The sequence below is a fragment of the Chrysemys picta genome, chromosome 4, assembly GCF_011386835.1.
Source record: "Chrysemys picta bellii isolate R12L10 chromosome 4, ASM1138683v2, whole genome shotgun sequence".
NCBI classification, from domain to species: domain Eukaryota; kingdom Metazoa; phylum Chordata; order Testudines; family Emydidae; genus Chrysemys; species Chrysemys picta.
In genome coordinates, this window is record NC_088794.1 from 18,462,004 (window position 1) to 18,487,431 (window position 25,428).

At 43.6% G+C, this 25,428-nt stretch overlaps 1 protein-coding gene across 2 annotated transcripts; it reads left to right on the forward strand.

Annotated features, from left to right (window-relative positions):
• EIF2D (eukaryotic translation initiation factor 2D) lies at positions 1–25,355 on the forward strand. Of its 2 annotated transcripts, XM_005306444.4 has the most exons (15): positions 1–516; positions 3,256–3,446; positions 4,263–4,346; positions 9,100–9,190; positions 11,385–11,492; positions 14,506–14,795; positions 17,489–17,606; positions 18,567–18,612; positions 19,711–19,814; positions 22,176–22,334; positions 22,994–23,083; positions 23,433–23,528; positions 24,058–24,178; positions 24,814–24,988; positions 25,095–25,355. In XM_005306444.4, exons 1-15 carry the CDS (start codon positions 461–463, stop codon positions 25,163–25,165), a joined length of 1,800 nt encoding a protein of 599 aa, XP_005306501.2. In that variant the 5' UTR covers positions 1–460; the 3' UTR covers positions 25,166–25,355. The 2 variants fall into 2 exon arrangements, with proteins under 2 accessions (XP_005306501.2, XP_065450666.1); XM_065594594.1 differs by lacking the exons at positions 1–516; positions 3,256–3,446; positions 4,263–4,346 and adding an exon at positions 6,164–6,191.
• The last annotated feature ends 73 nt before the right edge of the window (positions 25,356–25,428 follow it).

Here is a 25,428-nt window from a genome sequence, read left to right on the forward strand (position 1 = left end):
TTCCACGAGGGCTGGGAATACTGGGAAGCTGATTTCTTCCTGCCACTCCAGCAACAGCAGCAGCCTGGTTCTGTGATGCATCTTCCAAATGTTTTGCTGTCTGCAAACTTAACTGGGCTGCAATCATCTTTGCACTCATGAGTAATTTACTTACGGCAGCGGTCCCATTGACTTCAGTAGCAAAGTTACTCACGCGTGTGTATGCGTTGGCAGGATCAGCCTCCCTCGCCCAGCAGGCATTAGACAGCTTGGCCATTGCAGAGGAAGCAGCAGAAAGCAGCTACGTGTTGCCACACGGGCTCTTTTTGCTGCAGGACTGCAACATGGCTGCTCCCATGCAATGAAGCAGGAGCGCTGCAATCCTGGGGCTTAACTCATGCTTTCGCCTTTCTAGCATCCTACCTGCACGGCTGGGGCAGAGCCGAAGGAGGGGCGTGAAGCCTCCCCTTTGGAGTGGATCATGTTTTCCAAGTCCTTCAGGGTGAAATCCAACACTGCCATCAAAGGGTCTGATAGGTGAGTGAGTTATGTTAATTTCACTCCAGGCCCACGGTGAGATTTTTAGGGTAGCTAGCATGTTTTACCTCCTCCTGCTCTGTCTGGTTAAGGCAGGCACACAGTCACAAGCTTTTACAAGCTTGAATAGGAGCGATTTCTAAGAGGCATGAGTCAGATTTTACATCTTGCTGAAGAGCAGACAGCAATATCCTGCATCACAAGAGGGGGAGGCTTTTTTTATTATTATTTCTTAAATGCCATTCCTGAGAATCGGCAATGTATCTCCTTCCAAATAAGTGAAGCTAGGCTGTGAATTCTTTTTCTGTAGCGTTGGTATAAAAGCGTTGCCAGATGGAATGCACCCAAGGACAGGTTCCACAGTAGCTTTGAAACAGATGGGCTTTAAATAATGTGGCAGTCTGAGTCATGTTGTGAGGCAAATTTTGAAGGCTTTCTTTCTTTTAGCAGGAAAACCTTCCTTACCATATTTCTGCTAGCTTGTGGAAGTCTATTTGTAATATTTTGTGTAATGCTGCAGTGAACATATTAACACTTAAAATATTTGAAACACAAGATGGGTGAGGTAATATATTTTATTGGACCAACTGCTGCTGGTAAGAGACAAGCTTTTGAGTTTACACAGAACTCTGCAGAAGTTGGTCCAATAAAAGATATTACCTTGTCCCCATACTAGCCTGGGACCACATACTTTACATATTTGTAATAATACAAACCAAGTCCACTAAGGGCCTTGCAGCACAAAGCTAGCATTCACTAACTTCGGTCAGTACTAGTGTTTAACTGAAGATGCCTTTGTAGCAAAATAAAATTTAAAACATGTTTTTACGTCAATAACTTATCAGGTGGGAGGCAAGGGGATGACATCGAGTACTACCCAGGCCTTGTCTCTGCTAGGATTTTACATTGAGGTAACTGTCTTGAGTTAAAACAACAAGGAGTCCTTGTGGCACCTTAGAGACTAACAAATTTATTTGGGCATAAACTTTTTGTGGGCTAGAACCCATTTCATCAGATGCATGGAGTGGAAAATACAGTAGGCAGGTATAAATATACAGCCCATGAAAAGATGAGAGTTGCCTTAGACACCATCATAGGATATAACCACATCAGCCACACCATCAGGGGCTTGTTCACTTGCACATCTACCAATGTGATATATACCATCGTGTGCCAGCAATGCCCCTCTGCCATGTACATTGGCCAAACCGGACAGCTTCTATGCAAAAGAATAAATGGACAGAAATCTGACATCAAGAATTGTAACATTCAAAAACCAGTAGGAGAGCACTTCAGTCTCCCTGGATGCTCAATAACAGATTGAAATGGCCATTCTTCAACAAAAAAACTTCAAAAACAGACTTCAACGAGAAACGGCAGAACTGCAATTAATTTGCGAACTTGACACCATCAAATTAGGCCTGAATAAAGACAGGGAGTGGCTGGGTCACTACAAAAAATAATTTTCCCTCTGTTGATACTCGCACCTTCTTGTCAACTGTTGGAAATGGGCCACATCCACCCTAATTGAATTGGCCTCGTTAGCACTGACCCCGCACTTGGTAAGGCAACTTCCATCTTATGTGCTGTATGTTTATACCTGCCTACTGTATTTTCCACTCCATGCATCTGATGAAATGGGTTATAGCCTACAAAAGCTTATGCCCAAATAAATGTGTTAGTCTCTAAGGTGCTACAAGGATTCCTCCTTGTTTTTGCTGATACAGGCTAACACGGCTACCCCTCTGAAACCTGTCTTGAGTGAGCTATCTTGCAGTAAACACATACCTTTTTAGCAGTGAAGACATAGCCTAAGTTAACCAATGGCCTTTACCCGAAAGAAGGCTTGGGGTCCCAGTTCACTATTGCTGTGTACATTCGTGTTGTCACTTACACCCATGCAAAGTGAGTGTAGAATTCTACCAGTCTGATTTGCTCATGTTTTACACCCACTTTGTGCTGGAGTGAGTGACCCCACAAAGTTTCACGACAACAGCGAATCAGGCCCTCCATCTTCAGATAGATGCATTTTTACTAGCAGCTTTGCAGATGTAGAGTTGTATGTTGTTTGTGACTGTTGACGAAGGGCTTCAGCCTGCAAAACAGATGGCACGTGGCGTGAATGAGCATGAAGCAAAATGTGAACGGAACTGGGGGGCGAGCAGAGGGAGTGGATCCTGCAGTCGCTAGAGCAGTGCTGCTGCGTGTCTGCCATCTTGCTGCTGCTGCTGCCTAGTGCCATGAATGAGACATAAGAAATGAACTGATAGCTAACTGCCTCGAACACAGTGGTTCTCAACCTTTCCAGACTACTGTAATCCTTTCAGGAGTCTGATTTGTCTTGAGTACCCCCAAGTTTCACCTCACTTAAAAACTACTTGCTTACAAAATCAGACATGAACATACAAAAGTGTCACAGCAGAGTTACTGAAAATGTCTTACGTTCTCATTTTGTCTGTATGCAATTTTAGTTTGTAGGGACTTCGCTAGTGCTTTTTATGTAGCCTGTTGTCAACTAGGCAAATATCTAGATGAGTTGATGTACCTCCTGGAAGACCTCTGTGTACCCCCAGGGGTACACGTACCCCTGGTTGAGAACCACTGCATAGCTAGGATCCCACCTGAGCCCATGTCTCCTTAGACATGACTAGTCTCTGCCTGTACCCTGTCCTTTAAAAAATTTAAATTAAAAAAAAACAAAAAACCTTACTTTTGCTCAGCACAAATTTGTCTTTACAGGAGGAAACTGCGAACTGATGTTGCAGCAGCTTTTCCCGCCCTCAGCAGTGAACAGCTGTCAGAACTTGTTCCAAACAGAGAAGAACTCAATGTAGTCAAACTGTATGCTCACAAAGGGGATGCGGTCACGGTCTATGCCAACAACAGGAACCCGGTCCTTTTTGAACTGGAGAAAACCCTATATCCAACAGGTATGAGTCATGAAATAGAATATCTTTCCCAACCCCTCCTGCCTCTCGGACATAAAACTCTCCTACAAGTTCTGTGCATGCCCATCTATTCAAGGTACTTGTACACATCATTACTGTAGTATCTGAGCACCTCACATTCTTTAATGTATTTATCCTTACAATACCCTTGTGATGTAGGGCAGTATTATCCCCTATCGTACAGATAGGAAACTGAGGCACAGAGAGGTGACTTGCCCAGGATCACACAGGAAGTCTGGGGTGGAACAGGGACTTAAACCCAGGTCTCCCAGATCCTGGGCTATTGCCCTAACTGCTGGACCATCCTTCCTTTCTGGCCCACTTACTGTAAGACACAACTGCCGTGAGTATGAAGTTCAACCTTCTTTATGTGGAATTCTGTGCGTGAAAGACTGAATTGCCCTGGTACAATATGCTGTTCCATCATTTTTCTCTGCCCGCTCAGTGACTCTCCCATGTTATCATAACAATTCAGGTCAAAGCATCCTTGATTTAAAGAAGACAGTGTCAAGATAGCCATAGATCATCTATCCATCCTTTATTAAAATCCATTGGAAGCTTGAAACTGAAACATTAGCATTTTAGTTTGTTCGTTGTGAGTATCTACTGGCTTGTTGTTTTGATGCTGCTGGGCTGTGCAGCCTGATTTGTTGACCATCCATGTGAGAGAAATAGCTGGCTAGTTACAGTCAAGGATGTGCTGCTGTAATTGTATTACAGGGGCTTGAAGATGGCGAGAAGCAACAGCTAGAGACATCTGTAATGCCATGTTTTTAAAATCCGTTTTCTTTTGGACAGTTTATACTCTGTGGTCCTATCCAGATCTTCTTCCAGCATTCTCAACATGGCCCCCTGTGCTGCAGAGACTAGCAGGAGGAGCAGGTAAGAGAATCAAAACTCATTACTTTGCGATACATGTGTCAGTTGCCTTGGGAAATTCATTCTTCTGGATCTTTATTTTTTTTAAGCTAATTTTTCTAGTGCAGGACAAGATTTTAAGATTTATTTAAAAAAAAAAAAAAGCAGAAACTCACTGTTCACAAGGATGCACTGAAAGTGTGGGGTGGCTGTTTTTTTTTTTGTCTCCTTAAAAAGGAAAACCAATTAGCCACAAATACAGTTTGTGAACTAAATATAATATATAGGTCCAATCTGTTCAAATGCATTGACCCTTCCCATCAGATGGCGCTAGAGTTGGAATTTTACCTGTTGTTGCTCCTCATGCATTGGTTAGAAAGATATTGATTTACAGCCATTAACTGGGACACTAGAAGTACTTGTTTCCTCATTCTGTAGCGTTTGTTGTGATTAACTTTCACAGGGCAACTCAATTTAGCTGCTTTCATTTTGCTTTGCTTTAAGGGGCATCTCTATCCACATTCAGGATAATAAGATGCCACTGTGTGTGTTTAGTAGAGATGGGCCCCAGCTGCAGTCTCAGAGCTGATCCCCCACCCCCTACATTTTGGATTGTGTATGTCATGTGGGGGTTATGTTCAAATCCTTGGTGCTGAAATCTCATAACTGCTCATGAGAGCTGTGACACCTCAAACCTTACTCCTGGCTTGACCTCAAACCTAAACAGCAAGCCTAAACCTGATCAGAATCTGAACGCTGTCTTCTCAGCGTGTGTGGGGATGTGTGTCTAGAAGTGGGCTGCCTTTCTCCCCCCACATAACCTGCCTCAGGTGGAAGTAGGGCTGCAGTGGCACTTGAGGCCCTCTGCTTTGGCTGCCTGCTGCTTTCTAGCTGAGGGCCCTGTGTGGAAAGCAGCCCCTGGTCCTGTGGCCTGGCACAGAGATAGACAGCTGAGGAGTGGGCCTAGCCACTGACCCGCAGTGACTTAGTTTACATGGAGAAGGTCCTGTTGGTAGGAGAGGGAGGCTGATTAAAGTGGGGTTCAGGTCACTGGTCTCCCTTGGCAACCAGGTGGCCTCAACTGACCTCTGAGCCAGAGCCAAAGATGAGAGGGTGGCCCTGGAGACAGTAGCCATCATAGAGGGGAGGGGCAGAGAGACAATGACGTAGAAGCCTCTGGAAAGGGCGTGAGACTTTGCAGCAGGGAGCCAACTGTTGTGGTAAAGCCAAGGCAGGGCCACTCTGTATTATCTCTTCATGTGGCTCTAAGCATCCAGCCAGGTGTTTTTTGCCTTTATCATTTGCTAGATATGTTCTGACATGCTGCTTATTTCATCCTGCAGCGCTCAGACCGTTGTGTGGCTCCTTCCCTTGCCCAGGAATTTCACAAATCACTCCCAGTTTGGGAGCCAGGGTTGGATGCATATCGCAGTGTTAGATTTGATGAAAGCTGTTGTAGCAGCAAATGGGAGAAAAAAAGTGTTTGCTTCTGTGTGTGTATAAAAATCCATGATGCTGGGGAGCGAGGGGCCTGCAATAATCCGAAGTGTCTACTCAGATCAGACCACGCAGCTGTCGAGCCCTGCTCCTTGCCTCCATCCGTGGCCAATATCTGAGGCAGGCAACCCTTGTAACCTAGGAGGGGAATGTTACAATGGTGTATTTGGCAAAGAGAGGGTTAACACTGTGTCTCTGTGCAGAGGAAAGGTCACAGCTGACCTCAGTGCAGGCATTGTCAGGGTAGCAGGGCTGGCCCAGCTGGGGCTAATTCGGTAATCACCTCTGTACTCTCAGAGGGCAGTACACTAAGGGGCTTGCACTGACTTGTAGAAGAAGCTAGAACCTACTAGGAGGCTGAAAGAGAAAAAGGTTAGCTGGAAACACACTCCTTTATTCCTCCCTCTCCTTTTCCCATGCCCTTATTTTAAAAATATGGGCTCGGTTTAGCTGCCCAAAGCTTTCCTGCTTTGGCTAATTTAATTTAACAACCAGGCTGAATGAAGCCTTTTAACAGTAATGTACTGGATGGGCTCCTGGCAGAGTGTCAGAGCCCTGTTTTCTTGCAGCATTTGCAGCGTCGGTGTGCAGAATTAGAAGCTTTTGGTGGAGGGCTTTACCTTTGAATCCATGACGAGGAGCCAGCTCAGATGTATTAGGGGAAGGGAATTGTCTTCCATATGGAAAATACTCTGTACAGTGCACATGATTTAAAGTAGCTTTGGCTTTGTCAGCAGGATTGTTTTAGATAAGAGGCTGTGATCCAGATCCACAAAGGTATTTAGGCTCTTGACTTCCGTTGATTTCAACAGAAGTTAGGAACTTAAATACCTTTTCTGGATCTGGGCCTATGGGCCTCTTCTGGATTCATAGACTTTAAGGTCAGAAGGGACCATTATGATCATCTAGTCTGACCTCCTGCACAATGCAGGCCACAGAATCTCACCCACCCACTCCTGTAACAAACCCCTAACCTATGTCTGAGTTATTGAAGTCCTCAAATCGTGGTTTAAAGACCTCAAGGTGCAGAGAATCCTCCAGCAAGTGACCCGTACCCCATGCTGCAGAGGAAGGCGAAAAACCTCCAGGCCCTCTGCCAATCTCCCCTGGAGGAAAATTCCTTCCTGACCCCAAATATGGCGATCAGTTAAACCCTGAGCATGTGGACAAGACTCACCAGCCAGCACCCAGGAAAGAATTCTCTGTAAAAACTCAGATCCCACCTCATCTAACATCCCATCACAGACCATTGGGCATATTTACTTGCTAATAATCAAAGCTCAATTAATTGCCAGAATTAGGCTATCCCATCATACCATCCCCTCCATAAAATTATCAAGCTTAGTCTTGAAGCCAGGGCCGGCTTTAAGCCAATTCGGCTGATTCCCCGGAATGGGGCCCCGTGCCTAAGAGAGCCCCGCAATGTCCGGGGTTGCCAGCAGAGCAGGGAGGAAAAAAAAAAAAAAAAGCCGCGTTCTGCTTGTCCCCCCTCCCTCCAGTGCTTGCGCTGCCATACAGTTGATCAGCGCAAGCCTGGGAGGGAGGGGTGAGGAGAAGGAATGCAGCATGCTTGGAGAAGACACGGGACCAGGGCGGGGATTTGGGGAGGGATCCAATGGGGCAGGGAGAGGGCGGAGTTGGGGCAGAGGGGGGCGCGAGACAATTCGCGTCCCAGCATGGGGCCCCACACCTGCTAAAGCCGGCCCTGCTTGAAGCCAGATATGTCTTTTGCCCCCCCTACTCCCCTTGGAAGGCTGTTCCAGAACTTCACTCCTCTGATGGTTAGAAACCTTTGTCTAATTTCAAGTCTAAACTTCCTAACGTCCAGTTTATATCCATTTGTTCTTGTGTCCACACTGGTACTAAGCTTAAATAATTCCTCTCCTTCCCTGATATTTATCCCTCTGATATATTTATAAAGAGCAATCATATCTCCCCCCAGCCTTCTTTTGGTTAGGCTAAACAAGCCAAGCTCTTTGAGTCTCCTTTCATAAGACAGGTTTTCCATTCCTCGGATCATCCTAGTAGCCCTTCTCTGTACCTGTTCCAGTTTGAATTCTGTGTGTTGCTTATATTTTAATAGGATGGTAAGCTGGTTTTGTAGGTCCTCCCTCCCCATCCCTACTGTTTAGATTGTGTATAGAAGGGTGAAATATTTTCAAGTGTAAGTAACCTAGGTAGTGGCTGCAGTTCTTATTTTATGCTACTGGCTTCTGGCTTGCTTGTATAGTTTCGGTTTTAGTTGATCCTGCCAATCAATATTTAAAGCACCTCAATGAAAATTGTCTTGGCTCTGAGCCTTAAAGGTAAGTGGCATGTGGCAGATTTTCTAACAGCCTCTGCCATTGCTTCGCGGAATTGTTTGGTGCATTCTAAGGGTTAGGGCCGGAGCCTGGAAGGCGGGCCTCCGGGGCTCTAGAGGAGTGTGGTCTAGTGAGATAGAACAGGAAGGTCTGAGAGTCAGGACTCCTGGCTTTTAATTCCATGCTCTTCCGCTGATGTGCTTTGAGAACTTGGGCAAATCATTCACCTTGTAGTTCTCTGAAAATCCTATTTTCCTGTGTGTCACAAAAGGGAAGTGATGTTATTTGTAGAGAAATGAAAAATCAACCTGCTTAGTGCAAATACCACAGATATGTTAGGACTGTATTTTAAGGAAGATGCTTGATTTCCACCCTGCACTGAAATGTAACGAATCAGACTAGAAAATGTCCTTCTGAGACAAGAAAAATGGCTGGAAGGAAGCCATGGTCTTCTGCTAGAAAGGAGGTGGGACAGGACTAGTTTCCCTCTTGGTAGCAAACAAACTTACTGCCAAGTTTCTCAGTTGGTCCTTTACATAGAGTTCACCTCTTTCTCCTAACAGTCCCTTTGACCCTGACATTACCCGTTGCTGAGCAGACACGCAGCTGTTTCTTGTGTCCCTTGGGATCCCCCTGAATCAGGCCAGTTATCCCACCCAATTCTGGAAGGAAACTGGAAAGTATTCTTAACTCGATAGCAGGCACACAGGAGATTGTGTTTTACCTGGCATGTGCTCGGCTGTTACCAGGGTTGTATTTTTGCTGAATAACAGAAGGGCTGGGGGTAGGGTGACCAGACAGCAAGTGTGAAAAACCGGGACGGGGGTGGGGGGTAATAAGAGCTTATATAAGAAAAAGACCCCAAAATCGGGACATCTGGTCACCCTAGCTGGGGGTAGAAGAGGTGGCTGGGTAGTCACTGGCTTGCAACTGTAAAGCAGAGAGGATGCTAATGGCTCTTTACTGTTTTATCTCAGATCTAATGCTGCCAGGAGTTATGGTGCCATCTTGTGGTCTTCCTCAGGTACAGCAGGGCACTCTCTGTGCCATCACCCTGGTTGGAAACAGGTACAATTTATATATAGGTTTCAGAGGGGTAGCCGTGTTAGTCTGTATCAGCAAAAAGAATGAGGAGTACTTGTGGCACCTTAGAGACTAAAATTTATTTGGGCATAGGCTTTTGTGGGCTAAAACCCACTTCATCGGATGCATGCATGGGTTTTAGCCCACGAAAGCTTATGCCCAAATAAATTTGTGAGTCTCTAAGATGCCACAAGTACTCCTCAATTTATCTATAGTTTCTCTTACCATGAGGGAAGAAAAGTTGCATTTTTGTGAGGATTTTGAGAGGGATTAGGAGAAACAACATATGAAGGCAGACTCTGATGTTGGGAAATTCTGCAAAAAATATTTGCAATTTTGCTGTGGCATAATCATTAGTATCCTACAGATTTCACTTTTGGTGGAAAATTTTGCAAATTGGATGGTTTTGAATCCTAAAATGCACAACGTTCAAATAAATATAAGATTTTTCTTCAATGTCGAGGGTTGTGTTTTGAAATAGGAGTATTTTTAACAAAACAATGAAATTCTGCTCAGTTTTTCTCTTGGAAATGGGCTAATTTGTCCTCTGAAGTATGGGGGGCAGGGACCACAGAATTTACCACTGTTGTTGGGGTGGGTTTGTTTTGTGAAAGCTTTTTTCCAAATGTTGTTTTGAGTGCTCTTCACAACCCTGTAAATTAGTCTCCTCCTAAGGAGAAAGGCAGGTAAGTAGCTGGCTCACCCAGTACATAAGAATGGCCATTCTGGGTCAGACCAATTGTCTGTTTAACCTGGTATCCTGTCTTCTGATCAGGGTGGATTTGATTTAAATCAAATTGATTTAAATCACTAGTCAGGAAGACTCGATTTAATCATGGATTTCTACATAAAAGTGCATTCTTGGTGGTGATTATAACCTTAATACATATTCTTCACAACTCAGAGATAGATGTCTGTTTCATTTTTAGAAGGTACACACTATACATTTTTAAGTGATTTATTTTGAAAACTTTTCACACTAGTTTTACAGCTATATCAGAAAATGAATGATTGTTTGGTTATTTCATTTACCAAAGGTAATTGTAGCAGATATTTATGAAGTCATTGGGAGGTGAACTGTCTCAAATTCAACAGGTTAATCATTAATATTTGGAAGATTTTCTTGCCATGCTATATTAGGGGGAGAACATCACCAGACAGACATTTACATTGTTTTATTTAACTAAAACAACAATGTTATGTATTCTGGATTTTTTTCTTCAACAGCAAACATCCTAATTTAACAAAACAAACATATGAATGTTTGAATTTAGTTAAATATTCAAGTTTTTTTAAATCATGTTTTTGTTAAAATTGTTTTTAAACGAAAATAGTTAAATGAAATTAAAAGAAACCCCAACGACCATTTTTGCTGTTAACAAGCATGTTATCTCTGGAGACACAAATCCACAGTTTGAGAACTGCAAAACTAACCATCTCTGATAGTATCTTCTAGACTGAGCACTGAGTCCCATTGGGTAGATAGAAAGATTAACCTAAATCTATACAGAAGCCCCTGGAACCCCATAAGAATGGGTCCCTAATCTGTGAACTATTGGAACTCATTTACAAAACTTTTCTTAAACATTACATGAATTATTGTCTCATACTATAGAATTAGAATTTATAATCCCTATTCCATGATGAGATATCTTTGAGCTATAATGTATCTTAATTAAAACTATCTTTAGATAGGTTTTTTCCTCAAAAAGCATTTTATCAAAACAATCTTTTTTTTTTTTTTTTTTAATATTTTAAAAAAATCATTGATTTTTATCCACCCTGCTTCTGACTGTGGCTGGTACCAGGTGCTTCAGAGGGAATGAATAGATCAGGGCAACTTTTCAGTGATACATCCCCTGTCGTCCAATCCCAGCTTCTGGCAGAAAGACAATTATGTTAAGAAAGGGTGGCTGTCCAGTGACAATTCATGTGGGGTAGTATTGGGAGAAGACCTTGCATACTAGAGGGGACTGGGTGAAAATAGAAGATATCCTGATGACTTGAAATTGCAGAGTGTCAAGAATAGATTCAGTGTAAAACTGTCATAGAATAGTAATTAGCCTCCATTATCAAGGACATTGCGAAAGAAAGCGAATGTGCTATGGTGGCTTAGGAATCATGTGTTCCAGGTAGCATGAAAATTTAGCCATTTCCCATTCTGATACTGTTTTCTCAGAGCCCCGGTAGCAGTAGGAGTCGCTACCATGTCCGCTGCAGAGATGTTGGCCGCCAGAATGAAGGGGAAGGGCTTCACCGTGCTGCATGCTTACACAGACCACTTATGGTGAGTTTGCAGACAAGAGTACAGTGTGTCTCAGAAAATGAGATGAGTGAGTGCTGGGTCTGAAAGACTGCCTGGAACCTGTTGTTGTAATTGGCCCTACAAATTTACCCTAATGGTGAGCTCAGCTGTGAGAGGTGAGAGAGTTCATGGAATGCCACAATAACCTATAACCACACATGTTGACAGGAAAAGGTGCAAAAGCAAGGCAGGCAGGCTGAATTAGTCCAGACAAAAGGGCTACTGCTATAAATCAGGACAGTGTTAAGGTCATGCCTGGTAAACAAGAAAAGCTAAAACCAAAAAAATCAATGAGCCAAAATTGGGGTGTCAGAAACTAAGCATAATTGTTGAATGTCATGAGGGGATGGGCTATTCCACCCCCCCACTCCTTTTTTGGGTCTTTAAAGAGAGAGATGTGGCATAGAATAAATTGGCTACCGGAGCAAGCTTTGCCATCTTGGTTGCCACCCTCACCATCTCCTGGGACCTCAGACCACCTGATTTCTAATCATGAGAGATGTTCTAACCAGACTGGCTCAGAGAGGGAGCCAGGTGACCACTGCCACCTCCACTGGCTCCAGCTAATTCCTGAATACCACTTGGGATGCAAAACTTGGCCATTCTCCATCCCCTTGCAAAATGTGTCCTTTTCCTTCCCTACTGTATTTCTTCTCTTTTCTATCCCACTCCTTTTTTCCTTCTGTCTAATAAGAGTCTGGCTTAGTCAGCCAAGACTGCATATTTTGCAACACTGCTGTAAGCTTATGACCAAAAAGAGACAGCTAAAAGCAATGCCTTAAATAGCCCAATGCTGGTACAGGTTTGCTAGGATTTGGAGTAGCTGGTAAGACCAGGTGCTGGACCTGTGTTTCTCCAGTAATGAGGTTGCAAGTGAGAGTCAACACCAGAGACAGAGGCTGCATTTTCTATCTGTGCTGTTGTTTTCTCTGCCCTTGTGTGTGTGTTGTTTTGTCTTCTAGGAAGAAGAGTTGGCTTTAATAGCAGCAACTAGGGTGACCAGACAGCAAATGTGAAAAATTGGGACAGGGGGTGAGGGGTAATAGGAGCCTATATAAGAAAAAGACCCCAAAATTGGGACTGTCCCTATAAAATCAGGACATCTCGTCACCCTAGCTGCAACAACCCATCTCAACTAACTTCTCCTTTCCCCAAAGGGACAGTTGCTACCATCTTGAATAGCATTTAAGAGACTATCAGACAGAGGGGATTTCCCCCCCTTAAAAGCTCTCTCCAGGGAAAGGGAACAAGGGATGTTGTTAAAATGAAAGCCTTATTTAATACTTTAACTAGTTTCCCTTATTTTCTGTATCTTGAGTAAAAGAATTCTTAATGGTGTTTGTGTCGTGGTACTAATCAATCTGAGGTTTCCATATACCAAATCCTGAACCTCATTTAACAGTGCTTAATGTTAGTGACTGGGTCATGTTAACATCTTTGACTCTTTGGGCCCATTTGTCCCATCTAAGTCAGTATAAGAGACCAAAGGTTTAGATCCCAGCAGAGGCAGTGTAGATACATAGTTCGATACTGTTTAAGGGCGTATTTTGGATGACCCCTTAACAATAGACGTCTGGTCTACTCCATGTGCTGTGGGAATTTTAACATCTACTTCTAGCAGGAGTTAGGGGTTTGCCCTGATGTCCTTTTATGTGCATGTGCACATGAACACAGGATATTGGAAGTAAATCTCTAGTGAAACTTCTTTGAGCTTAATGGAGTTGCATCATGAACAATTTGGCCCATTGTTACTCTGCCTTAATTTAGTTCTTTTTTGCTCTGATTTTCATTTAAAGAAAAGGTGTATCCAGATCTTGACTCCCATTTTCCCTAGACAACACTCTCTACTGGGACTTTCAGTAACCACCTCCCCAGCCTGTTCTCTTATAAAACGTGTGTACTGCGGAAGGAGATTGCTATAGCTTTCACTCTGACTGGTGTCCACAGAGAGGTACTTTGGGTGAATTCCCTTATTAGAACCCTGCAAGAGCCTGTCTGTGTCCCACTAGCTTGTTTTCAGAGCTCCGTGGCCTGAGGTCAGCTGGGGTCAAAATGTAATGCCATTGGATGGCTGTTTGGCCTACGTGAAATGAATCGGACATGGGTGTGTCTCAATCCAGTCCCTGATGTTCAAGTACTCCTATCACAAAACCGCCATCCCGCCTGGCACTAGCCACCCTCCTTGTTCCGAGTTACAGGTGGGAGGCCCAGACCTGAATGAGCCGTGGAGACTCCGCTGCCCTCTCGGCTCTGGTAGGACAAAGCCACCGATTAGAGTTAAGGCATGGTGTGGGAGAAGTTTGCACTGCTGCTGATTGTGTTGTTCCTGTTGTGTGGATAAACAGAGGATTTGAGCCTCCAGGACTAACAGTCTGGTGCTTATCATGGGCACCAGTTTCACCACAGGGGGTTTTAAAAATCAAAACCGAGTATTTGGGGACAGCAAAAGCATGATGTGCTGTAGGCTTGGCAGTGACAAGTTACCTCTCAGTGGACGTGGGATCCTGACTGGCCTGCTTTTGGGCTGGCTCGTAGCTGCAAAACACCAAAAACCCCATCAGCTGAAAAACCCGCCTTATAGTGAGAGGCTTCAGAAGTTCAGCCTACTTACCTTATGGAAAAGAAGGATAAGAAGTGGCTTGATGAGTCTAGAAGTACCTATGTGGGGAGGAGATTTCTGAAAATAGAGGACTCTATGCCTTTGTCTGCTAAATGAATGAGTCCCAATGGCCAAATTAAGACTAGAAATAAGGTGCAGACTTCTCACAGCAAGGGTAATTAACCATGGGAACAACTTACTTACCTAGGAATGTGGTGGGTCCTTCCTCACGTGATGGCCCTGTATTTTTCTAGCTCCGTGATTTTGTGACAGTCAGCTGGGACTGGCCAGGCTTTTCAGCACAGGATGCTTCATAGCTATATGGGGAACCATCCTGTATCAAGAGAGTAAAGAACCATCAATAAAGCTGCTTTATGCTTTTTGTTATTTTTAAAGGGGATTTGGAGACAAGTCTTACCCACCCACAATAGCTCCCTTGGTAGCAGAGCCTGCGGAGTTGGAAAGCACTGATGATGATGACAAAGATGAGGAGGGACGGGAGCCTGACAGCGACCTCTGCATTGCCCCGTCGCTACAAATGGACATTGGCAATTTGAGCCTGCAGGAGGGAGATGGCTGTGCAAGGCTGATGGAGGAGGAGGAACCCGGTGAGACTGGAGCTGCAGAAATGGCTGAAGATATCGTCGAGGTTCAGCCGGAAACGGAAGATGGCAGAACTCCACAAGGTACTACAGCATGAAAATGAAACCAAGTTATGTGTCTGTGGATCTATGTAGCTGTCACTTGTGTATTAGATTTCCATGTTTTCCCGTTACTTGACTAGCCATAGCAAGCCTTACATATACTTCAGCTTGTACTGAGAGCGGCTGCCCAGTTCTTGAACAGTGGAGGGACACGCAGCCTGCAATCCTTTGAAAAACCCCGTAGTGACTGCTGTGAGCCAGGGCATTCATGCAGAAATCATTGCGTGCATAATGTGGCTCCTTGGGTACCATGCTGACCTATAAACACCTCCCTTTCCTCACTGAGTAGTCCATGAATACTGCGTGCAGATGTGGTCGCCCCATCTCCAAAAAGATACATTAGAACTGGAAAAGGTTCAGAAAAGGGTAACAAAAATTATTAGGGATATGGAATGGCTTCTGTATGAGGAGAGATTAGTAAGACTGGGACTTTTCAGTCTTGGAAAAGAGACGACTAAGGGAGGAGATGATAGAGATCTATAAAATCATGACCGGTGTGGAGAAAGTAAATAAGGAAGTGTTATTTACTCTCATAACACAAGAAGTAGGGGGCACCAAAGGAAATTAACAGGCAGCAGGTTTAAAACAAAGAAAAGGAAGTATTTTTTCACACAACGCACAGTCAACCGTGGAACTCTTTGCTAGAGGATGTTGTGAAGGCCAAGACTATAACAAGGTTCAAAAAAAGAATTAGATAAATTCATGGAGAATAGGTCCATCAGTGGCTATTAGCTGGGATGGTGTCCCTAGCCCGTTTGCCAGAAGCTGGGAATGAGTGACGGGATGGATTGCTTGATTACCTGTTCTGCTCATTGCCTCTGAATCCACTGTCGGTAGATGGACCTTTGGTCTGCCCAGTATGGCTGTTCTTATGTTCAATCTCTTGGCAGTCCCAGGGATTTGCCTGTTAGTTGATGGGCAGGAAGCAATTCAGTAGCACCTCATGCCTTAGCTGCTGAGCACATGTCTTGGTGGGCTGAATTCTCCTTGACTTCAGTGAGGTGAAGGTTCTCAGCATGCTGTGTGGTCTGGGCTCTATGGAACTGTTTTGCCTGAAGCTGCTGGAGCTGACAACGTGACAGTCTTTCAATATAGTACCAAAACTTCCCTCTTTTGGTTCCGCTTGTGTTATGAGATGTGTTTAAGTGATTAGGGCATTGAATTGAGAGGAGATGTGGATTCTATTCCTGGATCTGCCACTCACCTACTATGTGACTGTGGGCAATTCACTTCTCCTTGCATCTCCATTTCCCCATCTGTATAATGGGGATAAAGATGTAAAGTGCTTTGAGAGATTTATGGATTAAGCTAAATGTAATTGTTGTGGGAGCAACGCCGAAGGTTCCATGCTCAAAGGATACCCTGGGTGATAGTGTGCTGCAGAAAACTTAGTGTTCAAGTACCATAGTTCATGACATGGTATAGATAATATATCTAATTCAGTGAGGTTTTTTGGCATGACGAGCTTCACAAATGTTGCCAAAGTGGGTGTGATAAAAAGAGAATCATAGAATATCAGGGTTGGAAGGGACCTCAGGAGGTCATCTAGTCCAACCCCTGCTCAAAGCAGGACCAATCCCCAACTAAATCATCCCAGCCAGGGCTTTGTCAAGCCTGACCTTAAAAACCTCTAAGGAAGGCAATTCCACCACCTCCCTAGGTAACCCATTCCAGTGCTTAAAAAGAGAGACACCTACTTCTTGGGTAGATAAGGTGAGCCCAAGATGGAACTACAGTGGGAGCTAATAATAATTTTGCAGCCAAGCTGGTCTCTAATGTAAGTGATTCCAGTATCCCGTTGGGAAGGAAAAACTTCTCTGACTGTACACTTTTTTTTTTAACTGAGAATTTCAGCCCAAAGGCCCATATTTGTAAAAGCTGCTTCCCCTGAGCAAAGGTTGCCTGGTGTGAGGCTTTTCTGGAGCACTTCTTACAATGTGTCCCTCTCTGGGCTCAAAACATTAATTCCTTGTTAGTCGGGAGTGCCATTTTTGGAATCTTAAACTAGAAGCAGCACTCTGTAAAAATGATCTATGTACGTAAACTCCACACCGACAGTGCACTGCAAACAAACCACTTTGGGAAAGTGCTTTTCAAAGGATTGCAGGCTCCGTGTGCCCAAGTTCACAGAGGGAAAACAACCCACCTGAGTGACGTCTGAGAAGTGGTTCTCTGTTTAACAGGCTGTAGTAGGGCTAGGCAATAAGCATAGTGAAAAAGTCAGAATTTGGCCTATGGTATGTTAAAGGGAATTGTATTTAAAACAGATTTATGTAATTACTCAGTTCCACTTCATAATAACTCTTAGACCTTTGATCTTCCTACTTTAATCTAGATAAAACCCTGGAGAGGGGGAGAATAGGAGGTGAACACTATTATCCTTATTTTACAAGATGGGGAAACCTTGGGCACAAGAGAGGTTAAGTGACTATCCCAAGGCCACAGAGGAGTGCTGGTATTAGCACTAGGATTAGAATGTACAAGATCCTGGCTTCCAGTCTTTCTGTTTAGATGTGGTGAACGTAGTGCGTAAATCAAAATGATTTAACGTTGTAAGGTGCAAACTCAGAGGAATCAATACAAACATAAAGGTCCAGATGAATGAGAAATAATTCTTGTGAGTGCGCTCTCCCTTTCTGCACAGAGGCCTGTGAGAAATGTTTGTGTTTCTTCAGAGCGAATAGATGAGTTACTGCATCAATGTTTTTTTCACGCCTTAAAATGTAAAGTGAAGAAGTCAGAGCTCCCTCTACTGACCAGCACCTTCCTGCGCAACTATATGTTCTCATGCTGGTATGTGGTAAGACGACCATCCTTGGGTTTGCATGGTGGGTTTGAATGAAATTGCTGTGGGACAGTGAGATATTTAGGATGAAGCTGCTGCCTTTCATGTAATTCGGGTGTTTGTGGTGCATGTTTACACTAGAATTCAATTTGATTGCCAATCAACTCAAGTTGGCTAACCAGTTTATACATCCTACCCTGGACTGTCTCCCTCAATTTCCCTCTTCAAATGGCCATTGGCAATTAATTCAAGTTAAAAACCCTATCAGTGGTTCCCAAAGGGGGATTGCTGGCCCCCTGGGGTTCTGCAGGGCGGGTATGTCCCTTGAGGAGTACTGCAGTGGGGTCAGAACAGTGTTCCAGCACTTCTGCTCCATGGAGGATGCCATTTTGTTCTCAAAATGGCACCGTCTGTGCACCATGACCTTGCACACACCATGTATGAGAGATCATGCCAGTGGGGGCATTCTAGTAGTGCCCATTCAGGACTACACCACAAATTGTAGTTTAAGTGAAAATAGGGGGGGTGTAATAACTGCAGACTGCTTACTTCTGGTTCCTTTGTGAGTCTATTTTAAAAATATATATTTTTAAAATAATAAGAACATGAAATTTATGTCTAACAACTGAAAGGGGTTTGGGAAGGTTGGTCAGAGCCCAACAGGTCCTTGGCAGAAAAAAGTTAGGAAACCACTGTATATTACAGACATGCTCTTGGTGGTGTTACACCTAACACACTGGAATAATCAGCATTGCCTCTGCCGATTTCAAAACAGACTCCATTATCTCAAATACAACATTTAAATCCACTTACTCGCCTGCAATTCATATTCACACCACTAAGAAGCTTTTAGCACAGAGATTCTTGAAAACTGCATTTATTGTTAATCTTGCTAAACATCAAATATTTTTCCTTGGTTCCAGCTATTTCTTGTAACTTAAAGGTTTAATTGTTTCATCTGTTTGTAGCCCAGAAGGACAACAATTAGACATAAAGAAATCAAGCTACAAGAAGGTGAGATTTCTTGATATTTACGTTTCAGTTTTTTTAAATATATATATAAAGTTCTTAGGCCCCCTTGTAAAGAAGCCCTTCCCAAAGAAATGTATTGTAATCTTTTCTCTCATCACTTGTTCAGTATCACCTTGGTGGACCCATACAAATGATTTCAGGACAAGTTAGTCTATCAAATATTGCTAGCTCTGTCTATACTATTTTGTGTTGGGGAACACCAATCAAAACTGGGAATCTATTTTGCTAGGTACTGTCCATACACAGACTAGGAGATCGTCCCCAAGGAATTTAGGCTTGGTCTACAGTAGAAAATTGTCAGCTTGACTATGTTGCTCAGAAGCATGAAAAATCCACACTCGAGTGGCGTAGTTAAACTGACCTAATCCCCAGCATAGATAGCAGTAGGTTGATGAAAGAATTATTCTGTTGATTTAGCTACTGCCTCTCGGGGAGTGGGATTACCTGCGCCAGTCGATGTAGGCAGTGTTTACACTGAAGCACTGCAGCTGTCCTGCTGTAGCATTTCAAGTGTAGACAAGCCCTTAGGAAGTCTGATTATTACTGTTTTACAGACAGGAAACTGAGGCACAAAGAAGCGGTGATTGGCCCACGGTCACCCACCATCTGTCACAGAGGTGGGAATTTGAACCCAGATCTCCTGAGTACCTTCCCAGTGCCTTAACTGCAAGCTGATCCTTCCCCGCTGGGATATTCTGATTACCAGCCTGCTGTTTTCCTCTTCACTGCTAACCATGATTTTAGCAGCTGATATCTCATAGGGGAGAGCAAGGAATTAAAATGTTGTCAGCTGGGAGTAGTAGGTGGCCCTAAGAAGGTCACAAAACAAATCAGTTGCAGAGCCAGTAATGGAACCCATGGTGTCTTGCTCTCAACACTAGACTGCACTGAGCATGCAAAATACTGCCATGGGCTTGTTACATTTATGGAGCTGAGGAGTTGGTTTTGTGACTTACTTACTGAGATGATCGTGCAGATCCCAAAGCAGAGACGGGATGGCTTGGGTTCACTGGCAGCATGAACACAAATTTCAACGTACCTGACTTTTTCCATTATTTCTGCCTGATGTTTCCCCTTCAGCTCTCCAAGTTCCTGCAGTACATGCAACAGCAGAAGATCATACAAGTGAAGGAGCTGAACAAAGGGGTGGAGAGTATTGTGCATATAGACTGGAAACACTCCGAGTAAGTTGTTATAAATGGCACTGAAGTTGGTAGAGATGTAAAATGTTGTGATCTTGCTGCTTTTTTCATAGGAGTTAGGGATGTCAACCAAATTTCACCTCAGGTAGTTAGTCTATGTACCTCAGTTCCCCATTTAAATGGCCCTTATATTCTTTACTTGTCCTAAACTGTTATGTAGGGGTGGTGTAAAATAGTCCACCCAAGAGGTGGGTGAACTGGTCTATCCGAGCTCCTATGTAGCACTTTACAGAGGAGATAAGTAACATCATCCCCAATTTACAGATGGGGAAACTGAGGCACAGAGCCTCATCTAACATGTCTGCTTCACAAGGGTGAGATTTGATTGTAAAGTGACATATTTAGATGAAAGAGCCACACCAAGTGGTATTACTATAGATTTTTGATAGTTTAAGGCCAGAAGGGACCATTAACTCTTTCATTCTGACCTCCTGCATAATACAAGCTATTAAATTTCACCCAGGTATCCCATTATTGAGCTCCATAACTTGTCTGGCTAAAGCCTACCTTCCAGAAGGGCATTCATCCAGTCTTGATTTGAAGACCTCAAGAGATGGAGAATCCACCACTTCCCTTTGTAGTTTGTTCCAGTGGCTAATCACTCCCTGGTAAACATTTGTGCCTTATTTCCAGTTTGAATTTGTCTGGCTTCAGCTGGCAACCATTAACTTTTGTTCTGCCTTTCTCCACCAGTACCTGGTATTTTAGAACCTGGTATTTTCTCCCCATGAAAGTACTTAGAGACGCTCATCAAGTCACCTCTTAGTCTTTTGGATTAGCTAAACAGACTGAGCTCTAAGTCTCTCACTGTCAGGTATTTTCTGCAGTTCTTGAATCATTTTTATGGCTCTTTTCTGTACCCTTTCCAATTTTTCAACATCCTCATTAAGTTGTGGACAGCAGAATTGCACACCCTGCATGCAGGTTGTCTAAAACGTCTTCTTTTCTTGGATGCGATGCAGTGTTGAAATTTGCACTTCCAGACTATGCATCTTCTCCAGTGTGTTCACTGGCTTGTACTTCACACATCAGAAATCTTGTGTGTGTGTCAGAAAGGAAAACATAGCACATCCAAGGCAGTCACCACAGTTGTTTCTTTGTGGTGTAGAGCCATCCCCAAAGGAGAAGGACCCTCTCTCCCTCACTGTTGCTGCTCAGGAGTTCACCTGGCAACTGATTTAAATACTAATTGTCATTGCTTAGGTCCACCCTTTTGCATTACTCAGACTTCAAACAGTGGGTCTGATTGAAGACCCAGGGGTTCAAGCCTTATGCTCCTCCCAGAGATGCTAACAAACAGGGTGTCTCACCTGCCCTGTCTAGGGGTCTAAAACCCCAGACATGTGACCTCCTGACAGACCAAACCTGCAACTCACCAAGTCTCTTTACCTCCAAGCACAGGGCTGCAGTCTCTGATGCTGGGAAGCAAGAACAGCGCTCTAATTAGCTGAGCCTTGGCATATTTCTTTAGCAGACTGAAATTCAGCACTTGCCCCTGATATGTTTCCTGGTCTCTCTTGTTCTGTCCTACTCTTTCAAAACTGGTCATTTCCCAGTTGTCTATCTGAACTCCGTCCACTTTAAAGTGCCACACTTGTGTCTCGGAGGATTTATTTTTACCTAGTAGGGAGTGCAGCACTTCAGCTATGATGGTATTCTTGTCAATATGGATATTCTTAATCACATGGACAGATGTTGCTATTAGTACCCCCTAAACCTTTTACAGCAAGAGATTAGAGGAAAAGGAGTTCCTACCTCTTTAGTACACTTCGGGTATTTGGTAGCAATTCATGTAGTCACTTTCACCTATGTGGGGGGTGTCTTTCATACAGAAAAAGGGAGAGAAATTTGAAAAAGGAATAAGGAAAATACAATTGTAAACCCCACAAAACTGGCGTTGAGACTTAGGGGCAGGTTAGTACCTGAAGCCACTTTGGCTCTCTCTTTAAAACCGTGTCTGTTTCAAGTAACTGGGAAACTGTTCTGGAGTCTAGGACCCAGAAAGGGGTGAGGGGCTGTGCTGGGTATTAGCAAGGCAAGTCAGGATGCTTGTGCAATCCAAACCCTTTTTTTACCTCCTGATTTAAAATCCTGACCATTGCTGCTGGCTCTTAAAATCGGGCACCCTGCAGAGGACACTCGGGTCAGGTGCATCAGCCAGGCCTGTGCCAGTAGCAGCGTGTAGCCGGGAGAGGGTGTGGGTCAGAGTGTCTGTTGTGGGAGGACTATTACACTGCTGAGAAGCTGGAGGCTAATGTAAGAGCTAAACAGTCACCAATACTTCCTCACCCAGGAAACTATTGTGAACCTGAGCTCCCTGTTATTTTCCCTATTTCATTTCAGCATTAAGTCATTTGTTGTCCCCGAAGTAGTCTTTGCTGTGTCAACTGCCCCAGAGAGTAAATGTGGAGATGGAGAGCAGCTGTACCATGCTCCTGAAATCATACCACTCTATGGCGTCTCAACCAAAATGGCTCCACTTTTCCAGGAGTCGGGACACAAGTAAGTGTTAGGAGGATAGGATAAAAGCATAATTGTCCTGCTAAGCCAGCAATCAGATAGGAGATGTAGAGGGAAGACCTATGCCAGGTGCTAAAGGGAATGGTGATAGTTAAGTCATCAGCACCTTCCCTCAGTCAGTATTGAGGCAATGTCAGAGCGTGCTGCTAGGAGTACTTAGCTGTTGCTGGTGACATCATTGGGATGAGAGGAACAATTGAGGCCCTGATGCTTAGTCACCAGAGAATCCCTTAGCACTGTTTACCAGTATAGGTGTGATAACTCAGGTGACCTGGCCAAATTCCAGATCAGGTATTTACAGTCTACTTATGTCAGTTCCTTTGAAAATTCAAGGGGATACAGTGTGTTCTACCTTACTACACAGCAGTTGAGGAGAAGAATTGTCATGTACTGTTAAACAGCTGCCTTGTTACCCCCTCTGGGGTGAGATTCTGTGCTGTAGTGCTGCCCAACGGGGGGACGGAGGTGACTTAAGACACTGTTGTGCCCCCGATTCAGGGCTGGAGCAACATGCTGTAATTTAAACAGCCTGTGGTGGCAGCCTGTGATCATCAGGCTGCAAGCTACTCTAGAAGTACCAAATGTTAATATGAACATCTGATTTCTTAATGCAACATAATAACAATTTCCTCCTTCTATAGGAAAGGCAGCATCCTCTCCAGCAGCGATGTGAGAAATATTATCATCAGCTATGTAAAGAGTAATGAGTTGGTTGATGAAACAAACAAGAAGTGAGTAGAAGTGAATCTTATTTGTGCATCTATTTTCACTAGTCACGCTGAGTGCAGTGCAAAAAGTTAATTTATTGAAAAAATCTGTTTGAGTAGCAAGGAATATTAAAAAAATTAACATGTTACACTACCAAACTACAGCACAAGTGCACTAGACTTGTGTGGAGGCCAGTGTAGCTTTTAAGTTAATCACCTGTTATGGTGGATTTGGTTCAGCTCCCTTATTTGCAAGCAGGTCATGGAAACAATCATAAATGGTGGCATACTCGATAGAGAACATAGGCTGTATTTTCACATCTCTGGGACAAGATGGGCCAGGCCTGCATCTAATCAGCTTGTTTTATTACAGCTTTGTAAAGGTGAATCCAATCTTGTGCGACTGCCTGTTGGATAAATGGGAGCAAGACGAGATCTCAAAGCTCAAATGGGATGATCTCCTGAGCAGGTGACTAATGTTGTTTCCTGACTCTGCTTTAACATTTGCAAAGATTCAGAGTTAGCACTTAACTAGACTACTACATGATGCAAAGCCATGTCTAACTCTAAGCCCTGAAGTAGGCAGTGGCTTCCTTATTGTCAACATAAAAATACCTACAAATAAACCTTAATTTGTAATGAGTTTAGTAGATACTGCTAAGAAAGTGCAAGTTCCATTCTTTCTTTTCTTGCCACCTTGCAAATGACTAGTAACCTAAAAATGTAATATTTAAAAATGGATAATAAGTGTTCACAAGGCAAGTTTAACAGAACCTAGTTCCGTATACGCAATCTATGTACATACACACACAATATATAAATCTATCCTGGAACACATCCTTACATTTATATTAGAACAGCCTTAAACATGTACTCAGAACTTTGAGACCCTTGATCACTCTTATGGTCTACAGATCTGTGGAATCCCAGATTTAATAAAAAGATCTTGTCCATCCTGCTGTATCTGACAAACTAAACTCAAGCCATACCTTTCTCAGGTGTCTGGAACAACTGCAGCCTTACCACCAGGTGACGTTTTTTGGACATGAACCCATTGTGAGGAAAGGAAACCTTGATCCCATCGACATAACCATAGCACAGAGATCATCCAATAAAAAGGTAAAGGCAGAGAGAGATGATAGGGAAGAGGTGTGGACGATTAACCCCTCTTTGGATCTTAGTCCATGCTGGAGCTGTTCAGCACTTTTAGGACAGACCTTGCTGGAGTTCAGGGCTTCCGCATAGCCAGTCTTGCCCTTTGTGGGGGGTGGGTCATAGTAGCCTGGGCAGTTGGGAAAGTGCTCCAACTTGGCCCAGGACTCTGGTGTAGTTCTGTGCTAATGAGCACCGGCTGTCACTCAATCCTGCAGGTTAGAACTCTAAGGATTAGCGTGCATTAAAGATGTCAAAATTCTTAACACCGCCCTGGCATAGAAATTGTCAAGCACATCACATTGCTTAAGTGCAAACAAATGATTGATTGTGGGGGGAATTCTTTGATATTTTGTCTCCAGCTGTGCTTTTATATGTATATATGTAGGTGGAGGGGGGGGGGGTTATAAATTAGAACAGATTGTATTGAATCAATCAGAAATTTTGTATATGAGCTTATGATGTGATACTAATGGGGAAACTCTTAATGCCCAGTTCTAATCAGAAAAGCAGGACAGGGTCATAACTGCTGTTCTTACATAGGTGGTGGTAGATTTTCACTTTGTGGATTATTTTCTTGTGACAATGGCTAAAATCCACAGGTGACCATTATTAAGAATCTTGAACTGTATGGCCTAGACCCGCAATTAGTTGCCAACACTCTCCAGCAAAGAGTACAGGCCAGCGCCACTATTAACACACTACCTGGGGCAAAGGACAGAGTCCAGGTCCAGATCCAAGGCAACCAAATCAACCATCTTGCCAAGTTGCTGCTTGGTAAGTTTGAGCCGACATGGATGGTGTCAGTTATAAAAGGTAAATGTTTTGATTATAAAACCTAGCTCTGGGATATACTTAAGTTGGATTCTTGGTTATATTGCAGAGGAATACCAGCTACATCGGAAATATATTCAAGGGCTGGAGAAGGCTCCAAAGCTTAGCCGGAAGAAGTAAATATGTCTAGTATAAGAAGTATTCAAATCTCATTATTTATAACCAGTTCTGCCTACAGCTGAGGGTGAAATCCTGCTCCCCTTTAAGTCAATGGGAGTTTTGCTGTTGACTTTCATGAGCCCAGGATTTCATCCAAAGAATGTAATTGTTTTAGCTGTTCAAATTTTTTAAAATAAAAATCTCAAATGTCGTCGTCTTCCAGATATTTTACTAAAGCGTTCTAATGGGTTACCAAATGGCTGGCTTGTAAGGTAATCTTTAAC

Coding starts and splice junctions, on each gene's coding strand:
- EIF2D (XM_005306444.4), top strand. CDS start 461: ATGTTTTCCAAGTCCTTCAGGGTGAAATCCAACACTGCCATCAAAGGG. Junction 4,347..9,099: donor GAGACTAGCAGGAGGAGCAG/GTAAGAGAATCA, acceptor GTTTTATCTCAG/ATCTAATGCTGCCAGGAGTT. Junction 11,493..14,505: donor GCTTACACAGACCACTTATG/GTGAGTTTGCAG, acceptor TTATTTTTAAAG/GGGATTTGGAGACAAGTCTT.